Genomic DNA, 21,436 nt, shown 5'->3' on the forward strand with positions numbered 1-21,436 from the left:
AACTGCGGGGAATAGGTAGCGGGGCTCTACGCTTCCCTCGTTTTCCTCGACGTAAAAGCTCCAAACAGAGTAATGAGCTGTACCATTAGTAAGCTTCATACAAAACAGGGCGACTCCCTGTCCTGTAAGTCCTGCAACAAACAGTTCCATACAAAAAATGCCTGAAGATTCCGTCTGCCGACGCCAAAGTGATTGCACATAACTGGAAATGCATACCTCGCGCCTCCTTTTCGCTTGCAAACACCAGAGCCCGTGCGGGGTCAGTAGTGACCTCTTCCTCTGGTCATCAAGGCAATCAGCTTCCCGTTCCCTCACCCTTGTCTAAGAGAACGCAGTCAATTGAAGTCAACAAGCGGCGCGACCCTCCCCAATTGAAGGAAATCTCTTTTCAAACTTCAGACGAACCGTGCAGCTATTGCTACTCATTAGTTACAGAGGAAGCTACGGCTAATAGATGTTTTTCTGTGGAGAGCTGGAACATGCCGCTTGTAGAGGAATCAAAGCTCATCTCTTCCTTGCAATCAAGATGCACGATTGGAATTCGACCCTTTTCAAGTACGAATGCCAAACCTGCTGTAAAAGAAGTGTCTCATACTTGCAGCTGAAGCTAAGGGAAAGCCTTCAAACAGGTGGAACTCCGTTTTTGCAACAAGTAGTGCTGGCCCCTCATCAAACCACGAACCAAGCTCCCATTACAACATCAGCGAGCCAACAAATGCTTCTCGACTCTAGCTGTACTGTCGATGCCCTGCTCAAAGCAGAAAACGAGATAAGATTGAGGTAAGAGAAACAAACAAACTTCGTCGTGTTTGGACTTCCAGAATCAAAGACCGTGCCTGACAAACAGACGGTGATCAAACTAATTATAGAAATTGACCTGGGCGCAGAACTGCAAATCGACGACACATCCGGAACCTTGAGTATAGGAGTCCTAAGAGAAAACAGAAAACCTCGTTTACTGGTGGTCAAGCTCAAGAAAAATTTGTACGATTGCCTCAGAAAGCATAACAAGATAGTAAAGTGTGCCCAAAACCTTAGAAATTCTGTCGAAAATTTCACAAAATTAAACATTTTCATAAACCTCGATCTTACTCCAAGACAAAGAGCCCATAAAGCTGCAAAGCGTCAATATAGAAGGTCGGAAAATCCGTAAAATCCCTTGAGAACCCCACAAAGACAGTTCAAAATCCCTAAAAACCCTATTTAAAAGATACAACAAAACTGACATCAGAGAAACCGAAGAAAAACTGAGAAAACAACTATCAAATACATTTATTTCAACAATAACTTGCTTTTCAATAAACTCTCAGGAACAAAGGAATTAATCAGGAAGCAAAACCCGGATGTTGTTGCTATAATCGAAGTGAAGCCGAAAAATTGAAGATACCTACCGACACTAGCCAAATTTAAACTGGATGGCTACACTACGACTGCCTTAAACCTGGAAGATGAAAGTGACAGAGGAATAACATGCTATTGTTCCGAAGAACTATCAGCTCAGCGCGTTTCCTTCAGAAATTCTAACCCTCACGAATGCCTTTGGAACAAGCTAACTATCCCTAGTGGCAACAGCATTGTTGTAGGGGTAACCTACCGAAGTCCCAACAGCTCTTTGGAAAATGACCAGTCGATATGCTCCACAATTTCCTCTGTAGCAACTGAGCAAGACCTGAGCCCTGTAATTGTCAGTTATTTCAACTTACCTAAGGTTGCCTGGCAACAACGCCACACTGGCACTTTGACACATGGGCCTACACGGCTCTACATGGAAACGTTTAACGAAAACTATCTCGAACAGCTGATAGATGAGCCCACTATGCAGGTTTTAGTAACTGCATAAAACTGCATAAAAATGCTTTTGTAACTGCATAAAAATGCAGTTTTTAGTGGAAAAATTATTTCTATTTTAAAAATATTTTTTTAATTAGAAACAGCACTAGATCTAGCAATTTCCTTTAAAATAAGCCATTGAACAACTCTCTACGATGTTTCAGTGCCAAGTTATCTGTGGAAAAAAAAAAAAGAGGAAAAAAAGATGCCGTTTAGGCAGAATGCTGTAGTAGCTGCCAGTTTTCTTGATTTTCAAGCCAATATATTTCCTTCGCTGTTCAATCCAAGGGACAGAAAGTTTCCTATACAAGGGTTTCGGACAAGGCGGTTCTAATGGTGTACGTTTTGTTTTGATCCGACTCTTTTTTTTAGGAGTTATCAAACAGTTCGTGGTAACAAACTGTATAGTAAGAGAGACTCGTCTCAATAGTAACCGAAATTTTAAAAAACGGAATTGTGGTACCAATAGATACATCAAAAAAATTGGATTTTTACGCTGACTTTAATTATATAAGATTCATCAAGTTTAATCTCATACAAGAACCAACATACAAAAGCCAAGTGACTAATATAACGAAAAATTAGAAGCTATTTATAATAATGTAACCTATACTGTAAATTATAGTAACAAAAATTCCATTAATTTGCTGTTCTCTTTTTCTGTTCCTTGCAACAGCCGAGATTGAACCTACCCCCGAAAGTTTCCAGGCGTGGCTTTATCCACTATGCTGTTACAAGGTGTTGGATTTGATATTCATAAAATGTATGAAATGGATGTAGCCGATCTCTAAGCAGAAATGACATCATATTCTAGAGAACCTACTGTCAGTGCAACTAATGTGCCGCTCTTTCCAAAATCAAAGAATCAGGCAGCTGACTAAATCCAGAATGTGCCATGGTTTCTTCTTTACCAGGTTTCAGCCATCTCTACAGTCTAGATACCGATTTAACTTACATAATCTCCATTTATAGTTAACTAGACCCATCCTTCATATTAGGTTAATGGCGTGCTTTGTAGTTCAATTACTATAGGCTATAGTTCGTTCTTTAATGTAACTTTCTTCTTTGGAATAGTAAGAAACAAATCTCAAAGAATCAGGCAGCTAAGTCTAATATATGCAATTGTTTGTTCTTTTAATGATCGTCTTTTAATATAACTTTATTATAATGTTATACTATCTTATCTAAAGATAAATATGTGTTATATCATCCTCTATATAATGATTCCCTTTAACACTTCAGTTGCTATGGGCTACAGTTCGTTTTTAATGTATAAAAATAAAACCAATTTTAAAATTTCAATGTATTTTTCTAGTGTATTGAAAGATTCAAATTATTACTCGGATACCATAAATATATTTTCAGTTTACATAATAAATTTAGTGATCCTGAACTGAGAACAAACCACATTTTTATGTTTTCCCCTTTTTTTCAAAAATGAGGCAAATTTACTCAGGCTCGTAACTTTTGATAGCTAAGACTAAACTTGTTAACTTATATATTTAAAATCACGATCAAAATCCGATTCTTTTGATGCATCTATTGGTATACAAATTCTGTTTCTTAGAGTTTCGATTACTATTGAGACGAGTCGCTCTTACTATACAGATCGTTACCACGAACTTTTTGATTATTTAAAAAATCAAATATCTTTGAAAAGACTGCAGTATGAAAAGACATCAAAAATGCAATTTTTTTAAAAAGTGAATCTATTTTTATTTTTTTTATTAGAAAAGGCACTAGAACTTTTAATTTCCGTTCGAACGAGCCCTCTTGCGACATTCTAGGGCCACCGGGTTGATAAAATCATCCCTGGAGAGAAAAAAAAAAACAAACACGCATCCGTGATCTTTCTTCTGGCAAAATATACAAAATTCCACATTTTGGCAGATAGGAGCTTGAAACCTCTACAGTAAGTTTTTCTGATACGCTGAATCTGATGGTGTAATTTTAATTAAGATTCGGTGACTTTTAGGGGGTGTTTTCCCCTTTTTTCAAAAATCAAGCAAATTTTCTCAGGCTCGTAACTTTTGAGGGGTAAAACTAAACTTGATGAAACTTAAATATTTAAAATCAGCATAAAAATCCATCGTTTGATGTATCTATTGATATTAAAATTCCGTTTCTGGAGTTTCGGTTACCATTGAGGCGAGTCGCTTTTACTATACAGTTCGTTACCACGAACTGTTTGAAACTCAAAATCTTGTTTATATATTTGTATTACACCCCTTGTTGACTTTTGTCAAGTACAGAGTGCATTGCAAACATGTGTTCAAATGCTTTTGTTTTCAAGTATTTAAAATACCTACTTAAATACTTTCAATATTTTAATACTTATATAGACTAACCTTGTCATTTATAATAATAAAAAAAAAAAAAAAAAAAAAACTTGTTGCTAGTGAAAACCATTTTGGGCAAAAAGTTTATCTCTTTTTCTTTGTCTGATATTCTTGTTTCTCATGTTTGGGGTAACCACTTTACTTTTATTGTTGATTGGCCACTACAAAGCGCATCTGAAATTAGGCACCCAACTTTCTCTTTGCCAACTTAATTTTAAATGTGGTGTTGTTCCGGGGGAATTGATCAGAGGAAATTTTCAGCAAGTTTGGATTTCCGGGAAAAAACTTCCGCGGAACGGATTTCCAGAGTGATTGGGAAAACAATTAGAAATTAAAGTCTTTTTCAAATGAAGGTATACTAAGGAGGATTTTACAGGACCCAGATTTACCGGCACTATAAAAAAAAAGATCAGAATTTAAATAAATGAAACCAAGTTTTTCAACTGAAAAAAGGAGCAATTTTAAAACTCAAAATGAAAAGAAATAATTCTGTATAAGAAGAGTTGCCCTTCTCATCAATGCCTTGCTCTTTACGCTAAAGTTTGACTATCTGTCCCAATATTTTTAGAGCGACTCCTGAAACACAAGGGCCGTTTAATTAGAACAGGAAGCTTTTCTAATAATGCTAAAAATTTCAGCCTGAAGAGCAAGGTATTGAGGAGGGGGCAACCCTTTCATATACGAAAAAATTACTGTTTGTTTTGAGTTGTAATGTTGCTCCTTACTTTCAGTTAAAAAAATCTGTCTTTTTTATTAAAAACCATTATAGATCCAAGGAATTCAAATATTTTGTTAATATCTGACACAGTGAGTTCGTTTTCTGAACTAAGAAAAATTTTATGTATAAGAACACTTAGTAATCCTATAAATTCCAAAAATTTTGCCGCTTCATGGAAAATGAGTCACTTGAACGACGGAAACTTATAATCCTTAGTCACAAGATTAAAAATAAAAAAAACTAAAATTTTGCTATGAAATACGCCGGGAACTAGAGTACAGGGATGAAATGACTGAGACAATGACAAGTTACGCTTCAAAAAATGAAATAGATCTTAAAGTGAACTATCGTAATAGAATAAAGATCTATTAAGCGCAAAATTTTATATTGTTTTGAATCACTTCAAATAAATTTTCAATCTATCCAGCAAGAAATCAAGAGGACTGCTGCAAGTGAGAGAATAAGCTGTTTAAGAAAATATTTTGAAATTTCTGGGGGCCCAGGCTTCCACTATTTCTTAAATACGCCACTGCCTACACAGTCTGTAAGCTCTTATTCCAATTTTTTGGTTAGAAATTAAGGTCGATAAACTTTGACAAAGTTACTTTGCACGCTAGCTAACTTAGAAAACCCACAATCAACAAGTCACTGCAAAATTATAAGGCTAAATATAGACAGATCGTCGGCGCGCTGTAATACCTATGGTACCGGTGGCACGCCAGCGTGCCGCCAAAATTTTCTCAACACCGGCGCGGCGTCTACCCCGTTCAATAAGCTTATTGCAACTGATTTTTTCCCGCACTCAATTAATTTATTGCAGGGGACTTTTATGTTTTTTGGTGATGAACAGCAAATTACAATTATTGAATTGCGTTCAAAATATATATCACAAAAGCATGATTATTTGCTTAATGTACTTCGGAGCTCAATAAACTGTAATACACCCTTTTTCAGTCAGAAAGTTCTTCGAATATTTTTTTTTTAGTATAAGCTAAGAATACTTTTGGTTAGTCTCAAAGGCTTAATGGATTTTACAAGATTTTAATTTTTTTTTAGAAATTTATTTTTATATTCAAACCACGTTCAATAGAGCACAACAATAACACTATTTTGCAATTGGAATAAGCTCTGTTGGATACTATTTTGAGTTTCTTCCCATGTCCAATATAGTTTATAGTAATTAAATACAATGACTTACTGAGTAAGCGCAACTACCGTGCTTTATTTAATGCCATTTGGAAAAAAACGCGAGTAGTTTGAAAATCGAAGCAAATGGTTGAAAGGTTGATGTCTTACGGTTTAACTCTCTCTCCTTATAAGCCTATGATGTTTATATTACGCCGAAAATTACAGCTGAGAATAAAAAATGACAAGAGAATCTTGCAGCTCCGAAGCACCAATTAAGAAACGTTTGGGATGGAGATTGGGATGGAGGAGTGTGCGTAGGTGTGTTGGCCTCAGGCGGCATGGTGCTGCGGTGAGTTGTTAGTAGTAGTAGCAGCATTTTTAATCTGCGCTGACAAGTAAATATACTAAGAGCTAAAATAGCCGCCATGAAACGGAATTATACAGCTGCAATTGCCTATTTAACACTACAAGGTTTAAAACCATAGTGAAATATGTTTATTGAATGTGGGCTATGTTTTATAATATATAAAATGAGTAGTTTTCTTTGTGGTGAGATGGAATGGTGGTGAAACAATATATGTTGAATAGATTCTATAAGACATGGTAGTGTCTGCGAAATCGAGTGCTAGATTAATTTGTGCAATGTTTATCTTTATTCAGACAAACTGAATGGCTTTTTATTCTGTAATTCGTCGAATTACTTTTCTTTTAAATATGAAACTAAAGGTCAATTTCATTGGGAGGGAATGAAAGTGCTGCTGAAATTGTTAATCATTCAAGCTTTTTTTTTTTGTATACGGTGAGACGAGTCTGAGGTATCTTGGGTGGTTTTGACCGTAACTTTGTTCCCATCCCAGTAGTTAATACGGTTTAAACTCTTTTAAATTGGCGATACAGGGATAAGAAGTTTTCTCATATAGAAAGGTTTACGGAGCAACTTTTCACGCTACTGCCCTTACCTTTTTGTCGAGGCTGATGACGAGGCAGGTTCAGCCATAATTTTGTTACCTCAATAGATACCAAAAAGGCAGTGCTTTTAAGAAAAAGAACTACAATAGGAGAGCAGGTAGACAATCCGCTCGGTATATCCCACCATGCATCAAACAAGGAATGTAACAATAAATGGCAAGAATCAACCAGTTCTGATAAGACCTAAACTACTGATTTTGTCCAACTGGCAAACCTGTAGAAGTCTTTGAAAGCCAATACCTGGGACACAAGAAAATTGGCAAGGAGCCAAAGCCGTTTTATATCTGTAGGTCCAACCAGATTTATGTCTTTCTTTACTTAAATGTCTGTCTACATTTTCTGAAAAGGAGGACTTCAGCATGGATAATAGCGAGGGGCTTCCAGCTTTGGGGCACTAAGTGTACGTACTTGGGATTCCAAAGTTAACCTAAGAGATCCAAGGACCCGTTAATTGTGACATTAGATTCCCAATAAAGGGTTGAAGGACAAAGTGTCTAAAAATTGGCAACTTCTCACCAAATTCATAGTGAATCAAGAAAAAAAAAATGTCTTTACATAACAAGATCCGAGTTCTACAGCACTATATATTTTCAAATGAAGCAACATATTCTATTTCAAAATATTTTCTTTCTAATCCTAAAAGGTACCAAAAAAATACCATGAATTCAAGAATAAAACAATATCACCTTTTTAGAAAGAACGTGCTTGTTAAGCATGTATTCATTCTGATGTGTTAGGTTCTGAATGACTGTTCAACTAAATGACTGTTCAAGCTTTCTAGTTTCAGTAAAGCAGGCCTATAATTCATTAAAATAAATTAAACCCCTAGATACCCACCTGGAGGCATACACTTTGAATAAGCGGTAGCAATGGATGGTAAGGGGGTATTAACACCTCTTTTACTGCGGAGGAATGTTGGAAAATACACATTTTTTCAGGATGAAGCAAAATTTCAGCGTAAAAAGAAGGCCCCTGTCGACCGTAACGGAAACATTCAAAACATTGAGACAGGTATTTTTCATTACTATCAACATAATATTTATCATGTAGAATATCAGTCAATACCGCCCTCCAATGTAGCGCTTGTAACCACAAGTTTTTAATTCTTTCACTTAAATCGGTTTTCAAACCAAAGAAAGTTTTTATATGAAAAGTAAACAGCGAATTTTAAACTTAAGCGGGTACAAAATAACATATATAATATGTCAAATCTAGGACGAGCAGAAATTACTATGGATTGAAAAAATAAACAGAAAATATTGCATATACATCTGGTGCTGCCACACTGAAATCCCAAAAAAGGTTAAAGCCTCCCTTGTGCTTTGTCAAAAAATGAATAGATGAAAGTTTTGTTCAGACAATTAATCTTCAATGCGTAAGAAAGAGATCAGTCCTAAAGGAAGAAAACATTAAAGAAATTTTACTGCAAATTAGAATGAAAAAACAAAACTGATTGTTACAAGATGAAAAAAAGAAGAAAATCAAATCCAAATAAATACCTTTTAAAATAACCTTGACTAATAAGACCTTAACTAACCACTCCTAGCCAAGTGCTTAGCGCTCCGGACTTGAAATCTTGAGGTTAGGGGTTCCATTCCTGGTGTCACTGCTTATTTGGTTTGGAACGGGTCAATGGTGTGACCATGTAATCTCAGGAAGAGTTGCCTGGAGAAATCTGAGGGGAAAACACGGGAATTGCCGGATGATTCGCCCCCCAACAACACATTGCACTCCCGGCTGAATGCATCGAATCAGGAGATCTGTACCTGCGCAAAGCTGACTCTTATTTTTTTTTTACTAATAAGACAGCTAACATGAGAAGTTTCATTCGGAAGACGTACTTAATACGCATCTGGAATGAGGGGATTCAAATTCAAGAAAAATAAATGAAACCGCAATAAAACTAAAATTATTACAAATATGCTGATAATGTGAAAAGGTATTTTCCTTCTTTTCTGTTTATGACAAAATAGTTGGGAAAGAAAAACTTCTCCAGATATATCTTGTGTTCAGAAAAGCCCAAAGAGAGGTAATTGTCAATAGTACTCGGGTAGAAACATTCGTTCTCTGGGTTGAGACGTAAAAGCTTATGCAGGGAGGGATTTTAACATTCGATCTGTGGCGTAAATTTTGACCAGTGGCAGTTCTGGTCTCTCTTGCGTCCGAGGCAAAAATTTAAGGTAATCACCCCCCCCCCCTTTTCTTTTACACGATGTTTAGGCCAAATTTCAACAAAATTTTCATTTATTAAAAAAATTCTTTTCAATTTATTAATTAATTAATTAATTATTTGTTTTTCAAATATTTTTAAGTTATTAGGCCTATTTACAATTTTTAATTATTATTAGTTATTTTGATTATTTTTGATTATTATTATGTAGATATTTTTAACTGTTTAATTTTAATCAATCAATAATTTGTATTTACTAACTCTGCCCTCTGCTTTATTTTAATAAAAACAAAATTTCAAAAATTACAAAACGATTATAACCGTTAGACTATTTATTTAAAATTTTGCGCCCCTAACATTTATGCACCTGGGGCAAGTGCCCCCTCTGTCCCTCTCCTAAAACCGCCTTTGCCTGACACTTTATACTATGATGTACAATACTAGTAATGAGCACCTTAATCAATACAACACATATTATACTAAGAAGCTAACGAATTAATCAATAAACAAAGTATGTTAAAAACATACATTAAAACTGTTTATTCATAATTAACAACTCATATTCTGATGACTGAATCATATTTGAAAGGACGAGACAGAATAAATAAAAAGATACGAGAAATTGAGTCAAACATATATACATAGATGCACACGAGAAATTAAGAAAAAAAGATTAGAGAAAACGGCAACTGTTTATTATATATGCACTCAAATCCTTTTTTTAAGCTTGTAATTAGCTAAGCCTGAACACACATATCCACGGTACAGGTAGAAAGTGTTAATGGCTAGTGGTTATTAGCACCGAATTCAAAGTCTTTAAATCATGGCTTTAAAACAAGCTACAAATTTTGCCATTTTCTTTATTTTGTAAATGAATAACTTCATGAAACCAAGGGTATTTTGGAAACTTGCAGAATCATAGGTGAGACCCATCTAGTACTTACAGTTTATTCAAATAAAATAATTATGACAATGAAAGCGTTGGTGATATTCAAATAAACCGTTATATGTCGATAAATTCACTATATATATCGATAATATCGTCACTTTATATATCGTTCACTTTATATATCGATAAATATCGTTGGCGATATTCAAATTTTTTCAGTCGATATTAACTACTAGCACGCTTTCGCTACTAAGGTTTATCGCTAATAGCCCCCTTGTCTGAAGTGAAGAAACTTAGGTATACACTTCATATACAAAATTAAAGTAACAGCTTTATATTCAAATTAGAGTTCAAAACAACATTTTTGTATCATTATTGATGAAAATGATACTAGGAGTGCAAGAACTATGAAAAAGTTTTGGATTCTTATTTTTCATCGCAATGTATAATATTCATCTATTAAGTACAATCAGCATTAAAAGAAAGAAAAACAAACAAACCTAATAAACTAAGCCGCATATGGCTAATATGCACATGTTTTAGCAGTCATGAATACTAACACACCAATAACTTTTCAATATCCCAGTTTAATGAGGTGAAATGACTTGTATCATATGCCTCCTTTAATAAGGAAAAAACTTATTAGGACAGAAAATACTTTTGAGAAAGTGTAAAGATCTAGAGTAATCATGAGTACTTTTGTTTTTCATTTGCCTAGGAAAGTCTCTTATAAAACAACTTTTAGCCGCTTATTTTGTTAATGCCATCACCTTTCTTCAGGAACATAGAACAACAACGAAAACTTCTTCAAGAAAACAAACCCAAAAATTTTTGCCTAAAGTTGCACTGTTTACGGGCGCCTGATTTGTATCAGAAAAATTATTGTTATCTCTAAGTTTCGCGTAGTTATCCATTTCTTTTAATAATTTTCAAGCATCTTTCAAGTTGAAAAACACAAAATTTAAGATCCGCACGCAGCAATCATATTCTGTAAAACGTGGAATTTAAACGTAAAAGGGGCCAACCAAACAAAGTTCACACTGCAGGTCCTTAAATCAAGTTCTAAGACGTAATGGAATAAAGAACTGAAACAAATAAATTCCTCAAAGCAATGAATTCTAATCCAAACGTAAGGATTTAAAGCCAAAACATCCGGCTTTGCCAATCCGGTCGGATTCCGATAAGGCTAGAGTAAAATCTACTGATGAAAAGATTAAGCAGATTGCCTATGCATTATAAATAAAATATATTTTGAAGATTTGCCTTTTTTATTTTTACTATAGCGCATAGGATAAGTTTACAATATCAAACTTTAATGCAAATTTGCTTTAATACAGTGACGATAAATTCATTTTCATGCGTTTGAAATGGCGCTAAATTTCATCAATGTTATCCTCATTCTAAATCCATTTCAATTGTATAGAGAATCAATCGGCTCAGTATTGTTTTAATTTTGATCAAACTATTAAGTTTCAAGTACAGCAGCAACTTGAACTGATGCATTAATTTTTCATAATTAGAACTTAATCCTCTACGAAGATTCCCTAGATGATCCCTAAGTCGAAAGAAGCGAAACATTTCAATATGTGCGCAGTTTGGGGGGGGGGGGGGCAAGAAACCATTCACAAGTAGCCATGTTAGGAGGCGCTTAATTTTTCCTGTAAGACTAAATTTTCTGTCATTTTAAGTTGAAAAGCATTTTAGTAATGCAATTCTTTTAATCTACATAAACAATTTTATTGAGCAATATTCATTTAGAACTTTAAACAATCCCTGAATGGTTATTAGTCGAGAGAAGCGAAACATCTGTATATGTCCGAAGTTGATGGGTGAGCAATACAACCCAAAGAGACTAAATGGAGACAGCTAACACATCTGCCGCACTAACTGATGGACTAAGATAAACACTAAGCATTTTTCAGTAATCTAAAATGAAACAACACGTTTTCAACATATTTTGCTCCGTGAACCACTTTGGGTAGTCCATATGTTACCTTTAAACTGATAAGATCTTCGCTTTATTGTTTTAAGGTAGTTACGACGGTTAAGAACTTCCGAAAACAATGACATTTCTGGGCTATTTACTGTCACATGACCATTTACTCTGTCTGCAAAACATTCTTTGATGTCATTTTCATTGAAGCATGACAGGATGGCTGTTCTGATAAATGCTGAGGATGGATTTCGGTCAAGATTTAATAACTGATTAGTCAAAGCTTTAACAAACTCCCGTCTTGCTGCGCAGCCAATTATTTGTCTTCTGCTCTTCAACATTGACTGAAGTTCAGGGCCAAAGCTTTCCCTTTGGATTCGGAACTCTGAAATTAATGGAAGTCATTAAAAGCATAGCCAAAGAATCAGGCTTATATGTCCAGCTTATACATAATTATGACTGCATTAAGATCCAAAAGACCTGAGCCCAAACCCAGATTGACATTGTATAGGATCGTGAAGTATTGCAGCAATTTCTAGGCGGCTTCACCAACAAATTTCACGCGGGAGTCAGGCTCCAGTTTTATTTCTTTACTATCGATCAAACTTTAACGGTAACAAATTTGGAAAAGTTTTTTTTTTCTAAAAAAAAGAGAAGCTGACACCCTCCTAAAAGTCGGTCTTAAAATATCCTGATTCTTCTTAAGCCCAAATTTATTCTCAATTTCATGGATCATCTTTCTGAAACTAATCTTCTTTGGTTAGAAAAAATGAACCTGTTTGACTTATAATTTATTTATTGAGGATGTGAGAATACGTCATATAGAAAAAACTTTTGGACTCACAATGGTTTTCTAGTTGAATACTATACGACTAAAAAAAATTAAGGTTAAAACAGTATATGCCCGGTAGAATCGACATTGGGAGACAGTAGACTGAGAAAATACAGTTGCAAGAACAAATACACTACACCCCATATAAACTTATAATTATTTATTATATTCCTTTAATGCAAAGGTCAGTCAGAATTAGGGATAGACAGTGTCCCAGCTTAAGACATTTTGGTACAGGATAGGAGTATAGCAAATAAAACAGGCTGATACAATGTAAGTACAATAATCTAATCAATTCGGTATTTGGGCATAAGATAGTGCACAAGTTAACACGGTTGTCACCATGGACAGGGTTGCCCCCTAGAGTTAATTCTGTCCATACAATTTCTGACGCAAAATAAGAAATCAAATTAAGCGCAACTTGTTCATTTACTCTCATTTTTGACGAGGTAATCAAGAAGGAAAACAGATAGTCAATTACAATCTATTTACTCTTCGTAGTAGCAAGCCTCTCCTACAATAAGACAGGCAGCATACGTAAAAAAGCGATTCTAATATCATCAGCAGGGTTACCGCTAGGACCTTTTATGGCGAAAATTAAATTTTTAACCTGCATTCAGATTTTTGTTTTACAAACATCTTGCTTAGATTAGATAAGTACAATAATCTAATCAATTCGGTATTTGGTCATAAGATGGTGCACAAGTTAACATGGCTGTCACGTGATGGAAATACGGCTAAAGTTATTGATTATGTTATTGTAAATCGAGTACTGGCTGGATCAATACAAGACATAAGGTATAAAGGAGTGACATTATTTTATGTTAAGAATTTATTCTTAACTTAATTAGTAATAGTCAGAAATAGATGAATGCTGATATTTAGGATGGGCAAATTTACCAGGTAAGTTTGATCTACAAAAAAACATCATATTAAAGGGCTTGTAGGACTATGTATCATCCCCCTTTTGCTTATATAATAGTTATTACAAGCAAGTCATGGCTGGATCAATACAAGACATAAGGTATAAAGGGGTGGCACTATTTATGCTAAGAATTTATTCTTAACTTAATTAGAAATAGTCAGAAATAAGTGAATGCTGATATTTAGGATGGGCAAAACTTACCAGGTAAGTTTGACGAAGTAGACTTGAGGATGAGAAATTGAAACAATTGGTCCTCGCAGAAATGAAATTGAGTAGCTTAGAATTTCACGATGCAGAGAACGGATGCAATGATTTTCGAAAAAGTAGCAGAAGAGGAGATGAAAATGTGAAATATCAGCTACGAATATGAGTAAAACAGCTGTATCTAATAATAATAATTTTATATAAGTTGCTTAAATTAGGAATTTTAGAACGAACAGAAATATAGTGATAAGAAAACAAGTTTTTTCAAATAAAAGTTAAGAGCGGCATAAAAACTTAAACGAACTGAAATTATTCTGTATATGAAGGGGCTGTCCCTTCCTTAACATGCCACTTTTTATGCCGAAGTTGGAACTTTTTTCCTAATTTCTTAAAAATGGCTGCTCAAACACTAAGGTTTTGATTCGGAATAAGAAACCTTTTCAAAGCACTATAAAACTTCAGTGTAAAGAGCGGGAATTGAGGATTGGGCGGTCCTCCTCATATATGGGTTAGTTTCTGCTCCTTTTATGCTTCAATTTCGTTCTTTACTTCCATTAAAAAAAAAAAATTCTTATCTAAACTATATATCACTGTATTCCTGAGGGCTTATCCTGTCAAAACTAACTTTGAATCCTATTAAGTTTCAATAAATTCAGGTTAGTGATCAAGTGGGAACAGGGCTAGCGTAATAATGAGTGCGGTTGATGCATATGGCATCGCAATAAAGATAATAACGAAAAAGTAAGTTGGACTATAAAAATGCAAAAATGGGACAATTCTCGAAAGTTAAGATGTTTCTTTATTAGCTTAAAACAATAAATTGCTTTTTTTTTTAACTTAAAACTGTAAGCAAATCAATATGTATGAAAACATGGTGTACATTTTCAGTCTTTTCCTCAAACCCTATTTGATTTAGTAATTTCTTAGTATGGTACCATTCTTTAAGCTAATTCAGTCATTTATTCACATAGTTACTTTTCAACAACTTACCTATCAAACAAGCAGTCTTCGAAAGCCAAAGAAAGCCTCAATCGAGCCCTAATCTAGAAATATCACCCTTTAATTATTTGAATCTAGTCAAACTGGGGCGAAGTTTAATTATCACTCTAGGAGTGAGGTAATAAGTCGTTTAAATTAGGAATAAATACGGAAAAAAACCAGATGCGAGACAGTGAATGAAAGAACCTATGTGAAAAGTTTTACTTACTTAGGTAGCACTAATAGTAGGGATATTGGAAGCATTGAAGATGTAAAAAGTAGAATAGCAATGACGCACGATGTTTATTAACAGTTGAAAAAAAGTTTCGCAAATTAGGCAGACACATGTTTCAACTAAGATTCAGATAAATAGTCACGGTAGTGAAAGTAGTCACGTATAGATCTAAAACATGGACACTTCAAAAGGCTGAGGATTCTAGATGTTTTCCAGAGGAATTGCATAAAGATAGTCTTAGGACCTCGTTTAAACGATCATATACCAGCCAATAAATAGCACAAAATATAAACTATGGTGTCACTTTTTGGGGCTGTAATTGAAAAAGTTTAGGGATTGTTAGGTCCAGTTTTACGAAAAAAGGGCGTTACAACTAGTACTGCTACTAACAGCTCACTGCAGCACCAAGCCGCCTGAGGCCAACACAGCTACACACACTCCTCCTCCATCCTAATCTATTCAAAGTTTCCATCTTTCTACCCTTTCAAGAAGTTCCCATTTCCCTTAAATCAATTTTACGACATCCTCCTGTCTTATTCGGGAGTGACCTGCTTTTGTTGGGTCCACGACGGTTCCCCGACAAGTAGAATACACGTAAGATCAACTAAATTAAAGAGTAGAACAAAATTAAAATAATTTAGTCGTACTAATTTTCAAATTTTAAGACACGAAAAATGTAGATCAGATAAAAATAATACAACTAACCCGGGATATTTTGAAATACCTGCTTCCCTGATATGGTACGGTACGTGGGACAAGAAATCTACAAAAGAGCCCAGATTTGTGGTTGGGGGAACAAAATACTATGGAAGGTCCAAATAAAAGATAAAATGCGCATTGAGCCCTTGCTCTTTGTGAGTTCACTATTACACGGTACCTTTGAGACAGACCAGGTTGCTTCAATTTATTGGATTTGAGCCTAGTTTTTGAGTCTTGGAATTTTGGAGCTGTTGGATTGCTTATTTCTATGCGGACAACTTCAATAAAAAGACCACTTACTCAATTCAGAGCCACAAGTTGACAGCCCCATAATGGACAGAATTCTTTGAACCATCGAATGCCGAAAGTAGTGAAAATGTAGGTGCTATGAATATTTTTCCACTGATAAGATAATAATATTCAACTCACCTTAGTGTGTATGTGAACTCTTCACCGCTATGTCTGTAAAGTGAACTTATGATAATTTTCGTGCCAGCATTGATTGCAACAAAATGGCAGTAGCACAATTTACATATTCTATTATTTACCACAAAGCCAAAGCATATGATGTCTGTCTGACTAAGTGCTTTAAATTCTCCTTGAAAATATGTTAAAGTCAAAGCAATCTGGGATGTCTTAAAGGAAGAAGCGAGCTAATTTTTTTTTCTTATCTAGTCTTAAATAGCGACCAAGACCACGCTACCTTTCTATCATAAACAACAAATGACAAGTAAAAACAATAAGAAAACTTTTCTTAAGACACTGGAGTTCCGAATTTTAAATGAAACCATGACCTGAACATTTGATCTGATTCTCCCATCACACTAGAAATAAATTTTTATCAGATATACACTTTTTGGAAAGGGGTATCCCTTTATTTTTATTAATGATACAATTAACCATAGATTTAAAAGACACTCCTGGAAAATCAAATATCTTTTACAATGTGAGGCTCCCGATAAGCCCTCTAATATAATCTCTACATCCCAAAAATATACAACGTGTTCATAATCTTTCATTTATCCCAAAAATCACAGCAGAATTAATTAGTGTTTGCACAAAAAATAATCTGTACGTAGTTTCCACCAATAATTTCAAAATCACAAATTTCTTAACCTCACGTAAAGATAAAACCCCAGTTACTCGCCAAAGAGGGGTTTATCAAATACCATGTGACTGCAACCCATCAGAATTTAGAAAACACCTACAACAGAATAAAGAAGACAGACAAAACCTTAATTTCTAATAGTTTTAATAACTCCTTCGATTCTGCTTTAGGTAGCCATATTTTTTACAACCCCAGCCACACAATACTTGAAAAATCTGAAAAATCCTCTTTCATTAGTAATGACTTGGGCATAAAACAGGTTGTTCAGAAATCAGTTGAGATTAGACTCAAAATACATCATAATATTTCATTAATAGGGATTGCGGGGGAGCACTCATTATATTCTTTATATGCAAATTTAATTAAAAATAATCAAGCAAAATATATTACAAGACCAATAGACAATACTAGTGCACCTGTTACAAAAAGACCTTTGAGGCTAGCAGCAAAAAAGGCAAGATTAGCATTAAAAGCGTGCATTTGATTATTTTTATTTCGTTTGAGTGAATTGTATTCATTCACCTCACTTTATCTATCAGTTGTGGTTGAACGTTGCTGAAGTTATGATGCTAGGGCTGTTTTAGCAATTTTTTTAATTTTTATTTTCGTTTTAAAGTTCGTAATTTAATGTAAGTTTCTTTTATAGACATAGGGCAGAAATATTCATTCAAAATTCGGAATTAAGAAAAAATTTCACTGTCTTAAGAAAAAGAAAAATTCCCTATTGTTTCTACTTGTAATTTGTTGCATATCTAGTCTAGTATTTTCCTCTAATGCTTTTATGGGCTCGATTATTCTACGAAAAAAAATTCAAACATATTTTGAAAGGAAGGAAAAATCATGAATGCAAAGTAAATTCAATTCTTATTTTATTTAATAATACTTGTTCATTCTTCTTTACCATTCAGTCTTTCATTTCAATCTTTGTGTAGACATCAGTCTGCGCAAAAGTAGATTCTCTCAGCGTTTCACTTGAGATATTAGTAGACATAAGTAACCGTGTACTCTTCTTAGATGGTTTATTTAATTGATCTCTAACAGTGATGCCAAAGAAAGGAATTTCGATCGAAACAAGAATTTACACCAGCAATAAGAATGCAAGAATATGGTAAGCCACAGTTTAAATAACTGTGAGGCACTCTTGGCATGTTTATGTCGCCCATAGAGGTGATCTATCAGGGTATCCAATTTCAAGTTTTCTACAAGCAAAAATGTTACCCTGCACATCAAGACTGAGGTGAAGCAGAGTAGTTCAAGTACTAAATTTTCCTTCAAAATTAAGATATTGAGAGAAGGGAACGTCTCTTCGTAATGGGGAGAGTACTAGAATTAGAAAGGATCAATTAAATTAAACAGTAAAATAAAATAAAAATAATTTAATCATACTAATTTTAAAATTTTGAAGACACAGAAAATATAGATTAGATAAATGATATACAGGAAACAGAGGGCGTTTTGATATACCCACTTCCCGGATATCGAATGGTATGTGGGATAAGAAATTGAAGAGCCAAAATTTGTGGTTGAGAAAAATACTATGTAAGTTCTAGATAAGATAGACTGTGCCATGAGCCACTGGTCTTTGTAAGTGCACTATTACGCGGTTCTTTTGGGACGGACGATATTACTTTGAGTGTATTTTATTTACATTTGTGCATTAGTCTGTAAATTGTACCAAAGCCATACTTCTATTGTATTCTATGAGCAATACATATATATATATATATATATATATATATATATATATATATATATATATATATATATATATATATATATATATATATATATATATATATATATATATATATATATATATATATATATATATATATATATATATATATATATATATATATATATATATGATCAAGAGATATCCTGGATTTTTCTCGTCCAAAACTCAGCAGAATCTTCACCCGATTCTAATTATCCTAGCTTACCCCTCTTAAGCTCGAGTATACGAAACCAGCAAGTTATTTTAGTACCAAGTAGATGCGATTCTATTCTTGACACTGGCTTCTGAGAAAAGGATTTCGCAGCTAAGTTTGGGTCAACACGATCGTCTGTAAGAAGACAATGGGTACAAAATACAAAAACAAAACAAGGACGATCTTGGGCAATTTGTCATCCTTCACAGGCAGAACGCTTCCTAACCCTCCCGACCTTTCTCTCATTATAACCCTAGAAAGCGGGATGGAACAATATTTTTGGTACAGCTTACTGTTTGAGATAGTCAGTCAGTTGGGTACCCAAAACGAACTGCAGGCAATTTCTCGGGAAAAAGTCTAGCAAATCCTCCTCCACTTTTCGGAGCGCCAACGCTTCAGAACCATACCTGGCCACTGTCATCCCTGTAGCATCCAATATCCTATTCTTGATGCTCAGAATTATCTTCCTGTTATTACAAACTTGAAAACAATGTAAACCCTGAGCCTTGGCTATTCTAATTTTAGTATCTTCATTACACTCACTACTTTTGTTAGTAATACTATCTAGGTGAGTGGAGCTGTACACTTTATCGATCTTCTCGTTACCCAGCATCACCTTGTCACCTTCACTTCTTCCAAGTCTTAGCAACCTAATCTTCTTAAAATTAAATATAAAAAAAACTTTTCCCACGAAATAAGTTTTTCAAAGAAAAGTAGAGAACTCCATTAAACCAAAAATGAGCAAAAATAAAATCAAATAATCTACCAAGCGTGAAACTACCACAAATCAGCATCGATAAATAAATGAAACCAAAAACGAACAGAAATTACAATAAATAACCGAGTCAAACTCAAAACGAGCAGAAACTAACATGAATAGGGCTCAAAACCCCTATGCCTTCCCAAGGCCAGAAAATAATTTGCACTTTACTGTAAAAATATAAATGTTTTTAATTTTATAACTTCAATAAATCAAATAATATTAACATTTTGATTACTAAATATCAGTATATGTATATTAAACTGACAATGCCCATTCATTTGTATTTTTTCAGTAACGCGCAAATTATGTTCCGGCCTTGGGAAGCCATAGAGGTTTTGAGCCCTACTCATGTTAATTTCTGCTCGTTTTGAGTCTGACTCGGTTATTCATTGTAATTTCTGTTCGTTTGGGTTTTATTTATTTATCGATGCTGATTTGTGGTAGTTTCAGGCTTGGTAGATTATTTGATTTTATTTTTGCTCATTTTTGGTTTCATGGATTTCATTAATTTTATTTGAAAAAATTATTTTGTTGAAAAAGTTTTTTAATTAATTTCTGTTCGTTTTATATTGACATGGTCTTTTCAGGGAAATAGAAAATAATACTCTAAATCTTTTTATTTTATAGACTTTATAGTTTGGCCTGCTATTTGTATGATGGAGAGAAATTTTCAGCAATTTTTAACAACATACACTCTTTTAAAAATCTGGACACAAATAGTAGTGTTTAATTTATTTTCATACCTCCTCTGGTTGACCTGAAATAGAAAATTTGATACCATACGCAAAAAAAAAAAATCTATTTACTTTCTTTGATAGCTTGGATACACTTACGTTATTTAGATTTGGTTAAATTTTAAGAGCAGAAGCAGCCCCGAAAGTTTGAACATAATACCCTCAGTCGTTCTTGGGATACTGCTGAGATGCCTTATTGGGAATTATCATTAACACAGTGCATTTTAATTTAATCTTATGGCAACATTTATTTTTTAAACATAATGGGCAAATGGGAGGGTTGGCGAGGAAGAGGGACTAGTTTCTCTCCAATCACTTTCGACTATAAAAAAGGGCATTAGCTCTTTCTATTTTCAATCGAATGAGCCCTTTTCGAAGTTCCTACGACAACTCCTTCGATACGAAGTGCACTGGTCTAAACAAAGGAAAAAAAAATAACACATTGTACCCACATCGATCTTTATTACGCTTTCTATAAACACCTTATATGCTCCCACGGCATAAATTACAACCCTTGCCCTGAGGACTGTGAGGGGGCTGTCATCCTCAAAGACCTAATTTACTAAACTTCCAGATACGCCAAACAAAAAGGCTGTCTCAAAATTTTTATTACACGTCCCTTAGGAAATGTTGCGCGTGAGAGGGGCGTTAGTTACTCTCCAATGACTTTCAATTATTAAAAAAGGCATTAGGATTTTTAGTATCGAATCGAATGAGCTCTTCTGAAGTATGTCCCCAGGGCATAACTTACAACTCTTGCCCTGAGGTCTGTGGGGGGGTTGTCATCCTAAAAGACCTAATTTCCAGAAATTTTGGCTATGCTGAACAAAATGGCTAACTCAGCATTTTGATTGGATTGGTTTGGGGAAAAGGTGGGCGTGAGAGGGGTCTTAGTTGCCCTCCAATCACTTCGACTATTAAAAAGGGCACTAGCCCTTTGAAGTTCCAATCGAATGAGCCCTTTTTGAAGTTTCTATGATAACATTTTCTATAAGAACCCTATATACCCCAAGCGGATAAGTTATAACCCTTGCCCTAAAGATAATAGGGG

At 34.4% G+C, this 21,436-nt stretch overlaps 1 protein-coding gene across 3 annotated transcripts in view; it reads right to left on the minus strand.

Annotated features, from left to right (window-relative positions):
* Positions 1 to 9,679: 9,679 nt before the first annotated feature.
* LOC148955734 (uncharacterized) overlaps positions 9,680 to 21,436 on the minus strand; it is a 122,904-nt gene continuing 111,147 nt past the window's right edge. For all 3 annotated transcript variants that reach the window (XM_089103829.1, XM_089103812.1, XM_089103820.1), the window contains exon 8: positions 9,680 to 12,361. In XM_089103829.1, coding sequence (XP_088959955.1) covers positions 11,991 to 12,361 — 371 coding nt within the window. In that variant the 3' untranslated portion in view covers positions 9,680 to 11,990. The remainder of the gene's footprint in view (positions 12,362 to 21,436) is intronic.

Source organism: Artemia sp. Qi Xiang Cuo, chromosome 2, assembly GCF_049724085.1.
Source record: "Artemia sp. Qi Xiang Cuo chromosome 2, ASM4972408v1, whole genome shotgun sequence".
In the NCBI taxonomy this organism is placed as follows: domain Eukaryota; kingdom Metazoa; phylum Arthropoda; class Branchiopoda; order Anostraca; family Artemiidae; genus Artemia; species Artemia sp. Qi Xiang Cuo.